Raw genomic sequence first — 13,518 nt, 5'->3', positions numbered from 1 at the left:
CTAACATTAAATTGGAGTATGGTACAAACAAAACATTTCTAGAAGTAAAAATTATTACTGTTTTATTTTTAAGTTCCTGGAAGCTATGATTATTTTCTAGCAAAACAATTGAACTATTAGTTTTACAAAAAAAAAACAAAAATCAAACCCAAAAAAACAAGATAATTTGAAGATTGAAGCTAAACTGAGGACAGACATATTTTGTTTTGCTTAGCTATAGCAGAGATCTCAAAACAATGCAAGATGAATAGGGCATATTGTAATAAACAATGTACTTCACATATATACGATATGTACATGTATTTTTCAGGAAGACAGACTGGATGATCTATTAGATCCCCTCTCACACAAACGTCTATGATTCTGTGATGTTATTATTTCTTAAGCACTAATAATGCACTCACTGCTACACAAGATACAAATATAAACAGAGTCACTCCCCCAAGCAGCTAACAAGCTAAACTATAGACACCAATAAGACAAATTGCACTGGAGGCCCCAGAGGGGGAAAAAACCTCTTTAAAAAAAAACAAAAACAAAACTATTCTCATGCCTTTCTAAAGAGGATGCTAACATAAAATTTATTAGAAATAACAACCTTCTTTCTTCGAGGGTCAATGTTTGAAGCCATAAAGGATTTTTTCTGTATGGTATATTATAGCAAGGGTGAATTACGGGTAATTTTTTGCTTCCTCCACAAGTAGTCTATATACTATCATCAGGAAGCAAAATATGTAAACTAATGGAAAATGGCTCTATTCCTATGTTCTTGCAGCATCTGGTAATCAGGCTTTTTCACGAAAATACTTTTAGTTTGTATACAATGCAAACAGAATTATTTTGGATTTCCAGGCCACAGAATAAGCATGCACTGACATTTTATAGTATTAACATGACATTTACATTCACATCCTATCAATTCTGAAAACTAAGAGTGAAACTATTAGGATTTAAAGATTTGTATTAAAATGGCAACAGAAATCACCTACATTGAGAATAGTTTCTCAGTTACATTATACAATATAAACGGTAGAATAGCGTGTGTATGTGAGCGCACACACAAACACATTACAGACCCAGAACCTCATCTGTTGTAAATTGACATAGGTCTACTCACTTCAGAGGTAAGCCAATTTACACCCACTGAGAATCTGAGACACAAAATTAGCTAATGCACATATGCTGAGACACCTTTCCACCACAGCCTCTTCAACAGAATTTCTTAACAACGCACATTAAACAAGAGTGCGTTAATAAAAAGAGGGTCTGTTTATTTGTTTTAAACAATGTCACTAAAACCGACGTAAACCTACCAGAAATGCTTAGGGTAGATTATATGTCCATTCAACTTCTTTTGGGCTGCTCAGATAGTGACAGAAACCATCCACATCTACTGCTGGGGATTTCCATGGCATGGAGGAGTGCTCAATGGGATAAAGTCACTCCTGGGGCCGGGGTGCTGGAAGAATTTGTATAGTGGGGATGGTGAAAGCCATTGAACCAAACTGTAAACCCTGAATATGATGGAAACCACTTCAAGCCAGGGGGTGCGGCAGCACCCTCTCCGCATCCCTAGTTCCAGCACCTATGCCTGGGGCATAAACAAAGCAGGAAGGGGAAATGGCTAATGCTTACTCTGCTCTAAGTATCCCCAGGTGACATATGGGCCCACAGGGCTCATTCACCTGGCACAAGTTAGAACACTTGGATGCTACAGAGAATCTGTCCATAAAATGTATGACTTTACTAATAGCTTAAAAAACTTTTATTTGCATCCATGCTAACCATCTATAGTTATCTAATAAAACACTGCCATAGGTGTGCCTGGCACTTCCCAGGCAGGAGAAGACATGTTCGTTGCCCAAGAAACTTAAACTTATTATAAATTCAATCCTGCAAAGTCCTGAGCATCCTCTATGTTCAGTACCTAGGTCTTTGAAGGATCAGACCCTAATTATACACCATGACATTACGCATTTCTCTAAAACTGACATTTTATATAAAGGTGGCAGCAGGTGACATGTAACTCAAAGAACCAAAAGCAACTATAAATCTTTGATAGATTGATTTTATTTTCTTTTGAATTTGGGTGAGGAGTGCACGGCGCAAGAAGCAAGTATATTACCTAACAAACAGAACTGTGAGCCTCCAGAAAGACTCTTCCCAGATAGGTCCTGGCACCACATCTGCACACAAGGGCAACAAATGATGAGGAAGGGTCACGTTGAGTGTGAAGTGGAACTCTACATCAGCAGCAGTCACCAGAGTAAGCTCACGGATTACCCACGAAGAAGTAAAATCAGGGGTAAACCTGTCAGCAAAATCAATGAGGCCAGTGTTATTTTTCTATAGTAAAATTTAGTTTTATTAAGATGTCATTGATTTAAAAATACTAAACAGCAATCATAAACAGCTTCTAATTTTCTAAGCAATGACAGCTGCTTGCTTCAAGATTGCCTCCTGCTGACCAGTTTATGTAGTTATGTTAACATCTACCTAAGAGAAGTACTTGCCTGCCTGCTTTACAACTGTAATTGTGTTGGCATTCTCTATGTCAGTGGTCCCCAACACGGTGCCCGCGGACACCATGGCACCCACAGGGGCATCTTAATGCGCACGTGTCCTGGCCCCCAGGAGAGCACCCGCCAAAATGCCGCCGAATTTCAGCGGCATTTTGGCGGGGACACCTCTCGATGACGACGCTTGTCGACGGCAAGCAGTGTCATCGAGAGGGGTCGCCACCGAAATTCGGCGGCATTTCGGTGGGTGCTCCACCGCCGCAGTGGTCCTTCGGCTGGCGCCCGCCAGCCAAAAAGTTGGGGACCACTGCTCTATGTGATATGTAATATAAGGTATTATTTCATTTTGATGTTTCCGCCTGGAAAAGGAGAATGGATAATCAACAAATACTAAATGAAATTCTTTGTACAGTGCTAAAATGTACAGACCTTTTCAAACAGTTGAGAGTGCACTGTATTTGCTGCATGTACAAGCACAATCACTGCATTGCAATCATAACGCTTTTTCCTTGTGTTTAAAATCTTGAGTTACACTTGCACGGACATTAGAAACAATACTTAAAATATGTATTGGTGGAAGCACCTGACTAGCTGGTACTAATGACTGTGATACGCATAGAAAGAAAATCAGCAAACAAATGATAAATCAATGGGAAAAAAAGCAAATACATGTTGCTCATTTGTCCCGTTCAACTTTAATGTATTAATACTTCATAATGTAGTAATAAAAATACCGTAGTACGCTTTGTAAAAATAATCTAATTTTACTAATATGAGACTTCACTCTAGTACTTGCTTTTAATGTAGCAGTAACGGAAAAGAGGAGAGCTTTATATGTTTATTCAAAACAGACTGAGCTGCTGTGGACTAATGAGGTGAGGTTCTTCTGCAATTTCAAATTCACACTTAAGATAAACTAATTTCTCGGTTAACAATCAATGCTTACACAATGCTGAGCTCTCGGGAAGAGTTCTGAGCCAGGAAAAATTCCTGACAGTCTAACACTTCAAACCCATATCCTTGGCAACTGTACCCATTAATCTTCATAGATGATACAGTTATAGGAAGAGGCCCAATATTCTCCACTTTGAAATTCTTTGTGATAGATAAAATTTGCTTGCTGTCTTTCAGTTCTAAAGGAAAGAAAATTAGCATTTAGTAACTACACAGCACAAAGAGTAATTTTACTTTTAATATTATTTTAGAAATTACTGCTTATAGTTCACATTTTAAAAAAAAAAAGTCCCAAAAGTGAGAGTTAGATTTTTCATTTGATAAATTGCATTTTGCAGTAACACACTACAGAATTTGTAAGATCATCAGCCTTGTGTTATGACAAAACAGAACCTGCATCTGTTTTACTACTGGGCTATCCAGCTTTACTTTGACAAATTCGATTTTATTAAATGCTGTAGCAGTATTAATAATAGGGAAAAAAATAACAAAAAACAAATTAATTTCTATGCTGCTGCACATACCAAAATATTATCCAAAATGCTTTTTACTCAACACATGAAGTGTTCTTTATCATTACGTCTACTGTCTGCACTAATATATATGGAGGTGATTTCTGAATTACAGGAAGGTAGTGGGGGGCAAGCTTGATGGAAATGCTTTTTAAAGATGATTTCCTGATCATCTGGGTTTTTTTGTTGATGTCAATACATGTAATTTACAGAATCCATTTCAGCCATCACAGCTGATGATTTTTCCCCTTTATGCTATTCCTGTATAACACCAGCATCACTATAGTCACAAACTATATGGAGCACAGTAATGCATTGCTACAGGATCAGAAACCTGATTTTGTTACTCACGTCGTCTGCAGTCCATGAGTGTAGCTTCTGGCACCTTAAATCTAAGTGATCCTCCTGCACCTGGCAGTCTTCCACCTACTTTTAATAGTTCTCTGGCTCCAAAGCCTTCTACATTGACCACATCCAGAACAGTCAAGTTATTTCTGTCATAACAGGAAAACCATGCAATCAACTTTTGATACAGAAAAGATAACTCAGCAAAACCATCCCACTTCTATCACAATCTTGGTGCCAGTCCATCACAGTTCCCATCTCAGCAGCTGCAGAGGTCACACAGCAGCAGAATGAGTGTGCACATTGTGGATCAAATTCACACCCATACAGCAGGTCAACACAAGGCCTATGCACTACTGAAGTCCCATTTAGGCTTTCTGAGCAGAGATGATTTTCACTCCCTGTGCAGTGCAGAGCCAAATTCCATGGAGACCTTCTCCAAGATAGTGCGCACAGAGCAGCGGGGAGCCAGAGGGCCTGCCACTGGATAGCAGCTGTCTCAGAGGGTGAGAGGGGTGGGAAAAATTCCTCCCTTACCAGCACTCTCTTCCTGCAGAGATCCTAGTACACAGCCTGCTATTCAGGCTGGGCTCTGGGTCCCTGGATTTGGTCCCATAAGAGCCAATGTAGTCTAATTGATCACACTACTAACATCAAGGAGTTAGATGAAAATCATGTTTTAGTGATAAGAACCAAATTAATAAACCTCTTCTTCTATATACACAGGAACAAAACTGATGGGAAATGGAAGGTATTATTCTGCAATGTCAACCACTGGAACTATACGTTTTTGTGTGTTTTTGAATATGCTTATCATGTACAAAAAAATCACTTCAATTAGAACTCTATTTATTACAGTGTCCACTTCCACGGGACACAAGTGCAAAGTGTAGATCAGATTTTGAAAATATTTTAAAGTGAAATGGAGGTATTTAAAATGGAAATGTGGTATATTTGTCTCTGCTGCAGTATTTGGCAAAATTATTTTCTTGAAGCTGTTTATTTATTGCTTACAAAAGCTAGGTTAAATTCAGAAGCTGGCCTACCTGATTAATATAAGGGATGCTACTCTTCTGTAGTCAACTGGTGTAAAAACTACACCAATCCTTCGGGTTTCCAATGGTTGTAAATGTAACTGAAGCATCTCAGAACTGGATTTCATGTTAGTAAGGTCCTCCTGATGTGCCTCCTGAAAACAAACATGCATTTATTTATTTATTTGGCATAACACGTTTTAAAAAAACCCATCCCAATAAAGCAAACATTACATCGCTGCTCAGCACTGTGTAAAAAAATCTCTGGGTAAGGTGCAATTACTGCCATTTGACAACATAAACCCTATCATATAAAGCTGTTTATTTGATCAAAAGTTCACATGACAGCATTTCTTTTATTATGAGGAATGTATTACTTTACTCTTTTAAATCAGATTTAACTTGCTAATATGGAAAAGTATTTATTTTTATGAAGTGGCTTTCATATTAAAGGAATCCCCAAACCACTTTACAAAGCAGGAAGAGTGGTAGTGCTCTGACTGTATAGGAAAATGTGGCAACCATTATGCACACAGCACTGGACTTTAGAACTTGATTTAATTGACTGTTGGCAATTAGTACAATCATTTGAGCCACTGTAAACACACCACAGAGAACTCCTTAACATCATAACACCACCACCACCACCACAGTAAGACTGGAAATATTATCAAGTTTGGGGTTTTTTTGGTCGGATCATTTATTCTTTTTCACCATTTAAACAAAAACAAAACAAAACAAAACATCCTAAAAGCTTTCTATGCCAGAACCGGGCCTATCCCCTGACAAAGAGAACATTTAGCCACCTACAGAACTAAAAGATACATAAACAATAGTAAGGAAATGGCTTCTGGTTTAAAGATCGCACCTGGCCAATTTTCTTTTTTTTGGGTTCAAAGTGTTTTTATGATTTGTAATATTTTACAAACCAAAAGATAAAATTACAAACTACAAGAGACACAATTAACAGCTAACATTTATGAGAAGAAAAACATATAGGGCAAATTTTCAAACATAGCCTATAATTCTATACATGCAACTGTGTGCATGTACCCAGGTGTGATTATAATAACTGGTTACATAAACACAGTAATTAGGCACATTATGACACATTCAAACTTTGTGTGTACATAATTAATGACTGGGAAAAGGACAAATTAAAATCTGCTCCCTAGTTTTATACAGAGAATTGCTGGGTGAAATTATCTGGCCTGTGTCAGGCCATGGGTCAGACTTCTGGCCTTCACATCTCTAGGTGAAATCCTGGCCATATTGAAGTCAATGTGATTTTTGCCATTGACTTCAGTGTGGCCAGGATTTCATGCTACAACTATCTGGAGTTTTAATAATAAATGCACTGTTTTACAGCTATGTTCTCTTTTTCAATGACTAGGATATGAGAAATGCTCCCTCCACCCTTTCAAAAGTTACTTCTGAAGTATATGGTGAAAATCAACTTCTAAGTACAAATGGAAACTAAGGCAGAGAAATTAAATGATTTCTCCAAGGTGTCTCAGCAAGCTGGGGGCCTGAGATGGGGAATCAGAAATACAGATTTCTAGTCCCCTGTTCTAATTACTACACCAATTCAATTTTCTTCTATTATAAAATTATCAGCCAGCTCTATAGGGCAGAACCCCACAAGTACATGATCAACATTATAAACACAAGTTTAGTATATGATTTGAACCCACAGTTCAAATTTAAATATAATGCAGCTAGGAATATGTTTATTTTTCTAATTTGTCAGATATTTTTTCTGTCAAAATTAGACATCTTACCCTGTGTGCATACTCCTCCATGAGCCTAAATTCAGTGGTTGTGAAATTAATAGCTTGCACATTTGTGCCAAACCTAAATAAATCAAAACAAGAATTTAAGTATTTAAACCCAGTTTGTCAAAACATCATTGCACACATTTTTGGAGAAACTACAGTATTGTTATAGCCGGCACTTATTCTTAGGGCAAGAATACTTCTACCATTGCATTTTGGCAGATGTGGAATATTATGGAAACAAAGATCTGCATATTAATGGACTGCATTACAACTTAAGTTTCATGAATGTGCTGCTCACTCAGAAAACAAGGTGATGTTTGGGCAAGGTCAGATTTTTCTCCCCCCAAAATGAAATATTATAATCAAAGATTATACAAGAATCAACAATTGAAATTCCTAAGCAAGATGTAAACAAAAGCAAAACATCCTTGGCCACCCATATAATCTTTAGGAAACATTTCATATCAGAGATCAGTGAAAAATTCAGAATGAATAATTTATTCAATGAATGTTGTCCCTCTTTCTGTTCATGAATTGCCCAGGAATAGATTGCGGTTTTCTCTAACTTATTTTTAATTTGCAAAAAAAATTTGCAACTAGTTTTTGATCTGTTTGTGAACAATTCAGTTGCAAGTATTTGATATGTGTCACTCGGGCTGTTTGGAAAGGACATACCAAACAAATTTTTGTTCGATGAGGATAAACACTGCTCCTAGAGGTAAGTATCTCGTGTTGAATATTTGTAAATATGAATTCAAAACTCACTTTTAATGCAATTCTGCAATATTTGCTTAAATGAAATCACTTCAGTGAACATTACTTCCAGCATTTGCTAGAAAATTTGTAGAAAGTAAATACAAAAGGATGCAAATGCAAAGAACATTTGTTAAAAAATTGGAATGAATATTTGTGGTCATTCTTTTCTAGAATTCACACAAATATAGTTATTGGTTTGAGTACATTTAAAAGAATTATGGTTTTGAGGAAGCAATTAAATAAAGATCTGGGCCTTGACTCAGCAAGGTACTTAAATAAGTGACCAACTTTAAGCATGTGAATAATCCTAATGATTATAAGAATGAGAGTGAGTAGTCAAACTGACTTAAAGTTGGTCCCTTTCTCCCATCTCTTCCCCCTCTCTCCACACAGCTTTTACCAGTCAAAGAACTCTCATGTCATTCAGGGAGTTGGCTTAACTATCCTGAGAAAATAACTCATTTTAGTGATATAGGCAGCATCTTCATTTGCGGGCTTTGCCAATGCAGCTATAGTAGTAAACCCTTTGAAGTGTAAACTAAAGCAGAGAGTCTTTCTGTGTAGAGCAGTTCCCATAACCCTCCTACTCCTTTGAGTGTCCCTAAATGCTCCCTCACTGACTTCAGGCTGCCTTTATTTCTCCCAGAAGGCCTAATTCTGAGTCACATTCCCCCATCACAGAACCCTTGACTCATGGCGTTACCTCCCCAGGTGAAGGCTATGTCCCAACCCCCAGTAAAGAGCAGCTCAGCCTCTGACAGGCATGTACTTGTTGAATCCATGCCTTGGGGTTTATCATATAATAGTTATATCCACAAAGACAGTCATATAACATACAACCAAGGTAGATTAAACGTGATGATTATAAACCATCAAAAATGGGATTTAAGATTATGGGGAACCATACCTCCAGGTAACTTATGATTTTTTTAAAATATTAAAACAAGTGCTGAGTAACAATGCTAAGGGATAGAAACAGATCACTAAAAAGGAATATCAGTATTCTGAGATAATGTTATATTCATTACCATTTGCTGAGCAGACTCAGTGATGCTTGGGGATCAGGATAGTAAGACAGAGGCAGAAGTTGTAGCGTAACTGGGAAGGATGAGGGGTTTCTTAGCACAAAATATTTTACCTAAACAGTTTGGGGGAAAAAAGTTAGAACTACATACTTGTGTGCTAGAATTCTAAAACAAGATAAAATAATTCTGCACTGGTAATACTGGCCTCATTTTCAAAGGAGACTCAACCTGACTTCTCTTTTTGCACATTAGAATTTTACATGCACAAAACTACATGCAAAAGCTGGGCATGTGCGTACAATGTTTCTATATGCAAAAGCAAATGATAGTGGCTTGAAGAACTACACATGCAAAAAGAGAGGCCATCTTTTCAAGATATATTCTTTTTATTTCGATTTATTATCAGGTCACACTGGTAGACAGGAATAAAGTTTACCCAAAGAAACAGGTAAAGTGTGTAAGACACTATTCTTCCTCACTTAGAAATATGAATGATGGGGGACTAGCTGGCTCATGCTATTGCTTAATAATTTAACATACATACATTGAATATTAAGATAATAAATAATATTTGCATATGAAGCCTTTCATCTACATATGACAGGTTCTAACCAAGGCCAGGTTAGTAGTGACCAAAAATTGCCCAATGAGAACTGAGTTGCTGGGGACAGTCCTGTTCCAAGAAGACATACGTCATCTGATAGTCCCAATCTGGGACATTTCACAAGCGCAATATTCACTCTTAAAAGATGTATGCATGGTGTGATAAAGATTAATGTGGAATTATAAACATCACTAATAGTAAAGATAATCACCGCCGGGAGCAGCCCTAGATGTTTTGCTGGCCAGCACAGAAAATGTTTTCAGGCCCCCGAGTGTCAAGCAAAACAAAACAAACAGCTAATCGGGAGGGAAAGGAGCGGGGGGAGGGAAAGGTGGGACAACAGTTCAGTGTTCCCTGAAAGCTGGTGTCCTGGGTGACTGCCCTGTTTGCCAGCCTCTAGATCTGGCCCTGATCACAGCATATCCAAACATATTGTTCCATGTTATTCATTAGTTTTATAATAAGCTACTCTACTCTAGCTGTTGAACACTTTAATAAACATTGCAGAAGGTGAGATCTACAGTATATTGCTAAATCCTCAATTTATCTTAATGTATTAAACTAGATATTTCAACAATTTAAACTGGAGCCAATCAAGTATAAGAAACTGGTGTCTTGAGATGTACTGGTATGGAGTTTTCCAAAAACCTTTTTAAAAACCAGTTTGAAAACAACATAAAAACATTATGTCTTAATAATGTTGAACTGGAATCTTCATAATTTAAACTAGCTAAAAATATACAAACTTCGATAAAGCTTGAAAATAGTTATTATTACCATACTATTCTTAAGTGCAGTTGCACTGAAGTTTAGCGTCAGGCCAGGCTCTGTAATCAAACGTGGCAAAAAGAAAGCAAATGACTCCTCGTCTTCAGGCTTCTTTTGGTGAGCAATGCGAGTCATTCCCAAAAAATTCCTCCTGTTTAATTGGTGAAAACAGAAAGCTTTGTTAAAACCAAAAGAAATTGATTTTAGTCTCTTGACATCAATTTTCCAGGAGCACTTCGTTATGGCAGAGAACCTTTTCTTGGGGGAAAAAAGGTCTTTAACAAAATAATGCCCATAGGACTGTGACCCTGCATTAACCATCCATTTGTCCCTTACACCTCTGTTTTCATACCTGTAACGTAACGACTCCCTGTTCATACAGCCCCATTTTCTCATGCTGGAAAGGGGCTGATGTCAATGCTCACGCACAGACACACACTTATCCCTTCCCCATGTCCCCAATGTGTCGCATCCATTAGGCAAAGGAATAAAGTGCTTAAAACCTATTGAAAACCCATGACCCTGAAAAGACTACTGCGCAACCTGTTGACAGAGAGGATTTGTGCAGCTTCCATATCTGATCCTGTGAAACATGCTTTGTTTTCTTTCAGAGTGAAGTAGAAGTGGTGAAGTTACTACAATCAAAATATTATTTACATTCAATGTTCAGGTATTTAAAACAATTATTGACACTGAGTTAAATGGGAGATGAGGTGCTTAGCTGCTCTGAATCTCAGGACACTTAATGAGAAGACTAACTTTAGGCACCAGAGTCTGAAAGTTTTTGCTCTTATTTTCAAGTATACTAGTATAGAACAGCAAGATGTGTTTCTTATAATACAATTTGAAGTTTACTACATGAACAGTCTTTGTACAAACCTGCAGGCTTCCCCATGTTTTATTTTCTGCCATCTTTCATAAAGCTCACTTGCAAGTTCAGAATCCACATTCCACGTAGACTGGTCCAGAGACAAACTCCCTTTCCAAAACAGATTTGCTAAAATGATAATAGATTTCCCATATTTTACTAAAATAACATTTACTACCTTTATCACTCTGTCCCATAACTTGAAGAACTGGTATCAATAACAAAGTTATTTTTAAAAAAATAGGTACACGTGTGTGTAAATTGGAATGTATACAACTAATTGTTCAAGTAGGACTTTTTTTCTTTTTTGCTGTCTCTTACATTTGGAATTTAAGGGCTATATTTCATCACAGATTTTTAAGCAGAACTCTTAATGGATGTCAATGGGATATACATATCATAGTTCAATATCTCGAAAATGGTGCAAAATTATGTTATAGCACCCGCTAGTTGCCAATAATCATTTCCATTTTAGCTCCCCTTTTCCAATTGCTGATAATTTTCTCGAACAAACAAATTCCATTAAAGTCAAAAATATATTTTGAAAGTTAGAACTGATTCAAACATTTTTGAGTTCTGTGAGCAGGAATTAGAAATCTGGAATATTGTGTTTGCTACAAGTTACTAAAATCCATGCAGAGGAGCAACAATTTAAGAAATCAGGATATTCTTAAATGATGTAAAACTTACTCGTACTAATCATATATATATTTGTACTACAAATACAGCAACAAATACAAAAAATTTTCTAGCTACTTTTTTTACATTACCAAACTGCTAATAGAGGCTAAAAATAAAATAAACCTACCTGTATCAGACTTTCCCAAGTAACAGTGTATATCACAATGTGCTATGGCTTCAAAATGAAGATCCCCCTGCTGAAAAACAATGCTTGAATATCTGGCAAAGCAACACTATAAATAAAATAAATCTAGATACATTTAACCAATGAACATTACAAACTTTAATCAAATTTATTTAAGAACAGTAAGCCTGAAGCATTGTAGCCCTTGTTTTGGACGGATGATACACCGCTTTATGATTCTGCATGAACAGCGGTTGGATTGAGCTCCCTTTGAAAACATGGCCCAGTAGATCCTCCCCATCCCTTATTCTATGATTTACTATTCCAAAAAAAGTCTAATACCTATTAATGAAGATTACCAGGCTCTAGAAACAGTAAGATCTAAAAAACCCAGAACCTTAATTATGCTCCTTTGTGCATACATATGATACAATCTTTAATTACATGATCATATACTATTTTTCCATTAGGCCCCTACTTCATTCAGTGCATGGGATGGACATATCAAGGGGAAGTATTTCAGTGGCATGGGCAACTGTAAATCTGTCATTTCCCCACTTCTGAGCACTTGGCTTTGCAAGCTAAATAACATTAACATAGTTTTTTGTATGTAATATACATACAAGTCAGTGGAATACAGTACCTTGGACAGAGTTGAATAAATCCGTAGAGGTATCGCAAACATCACTCCTACATTTGTAGCCAAAAATACATTAGAAAATACATTTATTACAGTGTCTTTGACACTGAGCTTCAAAGAAAATACATTCCAACAGCCTGGAGGTAGAGTCAAGGGTTCAGTGAAGTTCAGAATCTAGAAGGAAACAATCAGATCAGATCATATTGGCTAAACATTGTTTGTTTGTTTTTTAATCAAAACCGCAAGAATTATTGAAGTGTACTTTGGGATATTAATTATATACTTCTAAAGTGATATTTGCTCCTAATTGTTTTGATTCTACTATCATGGAATTCTTAACTCCTATACACACATACGTAAAAACAATGGTCATGAGGGTAAACTTACCAGGACACTGTAAAGTACCTTTTTTAATACAACTGCATTTGATTTTTTTAAATTCTAGGCACATGCATTTGCACACCTAATTTATCTGTGCAGCTATTGTGATTGCACATATGAATCTGGGATCTGCGTGCACAAATGCCAAATCAATGCCTAGTTTGTCATTTGAGCATGCACACATCAGCTTTGTTTGTTCTAATGAAGCAATTACATAAAATGTTTTGCCTAAACTTCTAAAAATAAGGCCTCTCTTTTGTAAAATCTTTAATAACTTTGCACAAAGCTCGTCCACTCACCAAAAGATTTCCAATGTAGCCTATGAAGAGATGTACCAATAGCATGTACCTAACATGTACCAATAGCATAAGCAGCAATTGTGAGAACATTGACTATGACAGCAAAATTCTGTACTTTAATGCACACGTACAACTGCTACTGCAGCCAGAATTTACTCTAACATATATTAAAACCACCACCACACTGAATAATGGACCATAGCCTTCTGGAGTCTGATAAAGGCACACAG

The 13,518-nt window shown here is 36.8% G+C and overlaps 1 protein-coding gene across 8 annotated transcripts in view; it reads right to left on the bottom strand.

Moving 5' to 3' along the window:
- Positions 1-13,518, bottom strand: part of TMEM131L (transmembrane 131 like) — a 113,716-nt gene that overhangs the window by 26,818 nt on the left and 73,380 nt on the right. For 7 of the 8 annotated variants that reach the window (XM_039540318.1, XM_039540316.1, XM_039540320.1 and 4 more), the window contains 10 exons: positions 12,612-12,782; positions 11,972-12,041; positions 11,175-11,292; positions 10,305-10,446; positions 8,927-9,036; positions 7,146-7,218; positions 5,377-5,519; positions 4,337-4,479; positions 3,466-3,652; positions 2,126-2,311 (listed from right to left, as the gene is read on the bottom strand). In XM_039540318.1, the coding sequence (XP_039396252.1) occupies positions 2,126-2,311; positions 3,466-3,652; positions 4,337-4,479; positions 5,377-5,519; positions 7,146-7,218; positions 8,927-9,036; positions 10,305-10,446; positions 11,175-11,292; positions 11,972-12,041; positions 12,612-12,782 (1,343 nt within the window). The remainder of the gene's footprint in view (positions 1-2,125; positions 2,312-3,465; positions 3,653-4,336; positions 4,480-5,376; positions 5,520-7,145; positions 7,219-8,926; positions 9,037-10,304; positions 10,447-11,174; positions 11,293-11,971; positions 12,042-12,611; positions 12,783-13,518) is intronic. The other variant, XM_039540317.1, reaches the window with a different exon arrangement.

This window comes from Mauremys reevesii, linkage group 5 (genome assembly GCF_016161935.1).
Source record: "Mauremys reevesii isolate NIE-2019 linkage group 5, ASM1616193v1, whole genome shotgun sequence".
NCBI lineage: Eukaryota > Metazoa > Chordata > Testudines > Geoemydidae > Mauremys > Mauremys reevesii.
This window is presented reverse-complemented; position numbering and strand designations above follow the sequence as displayed.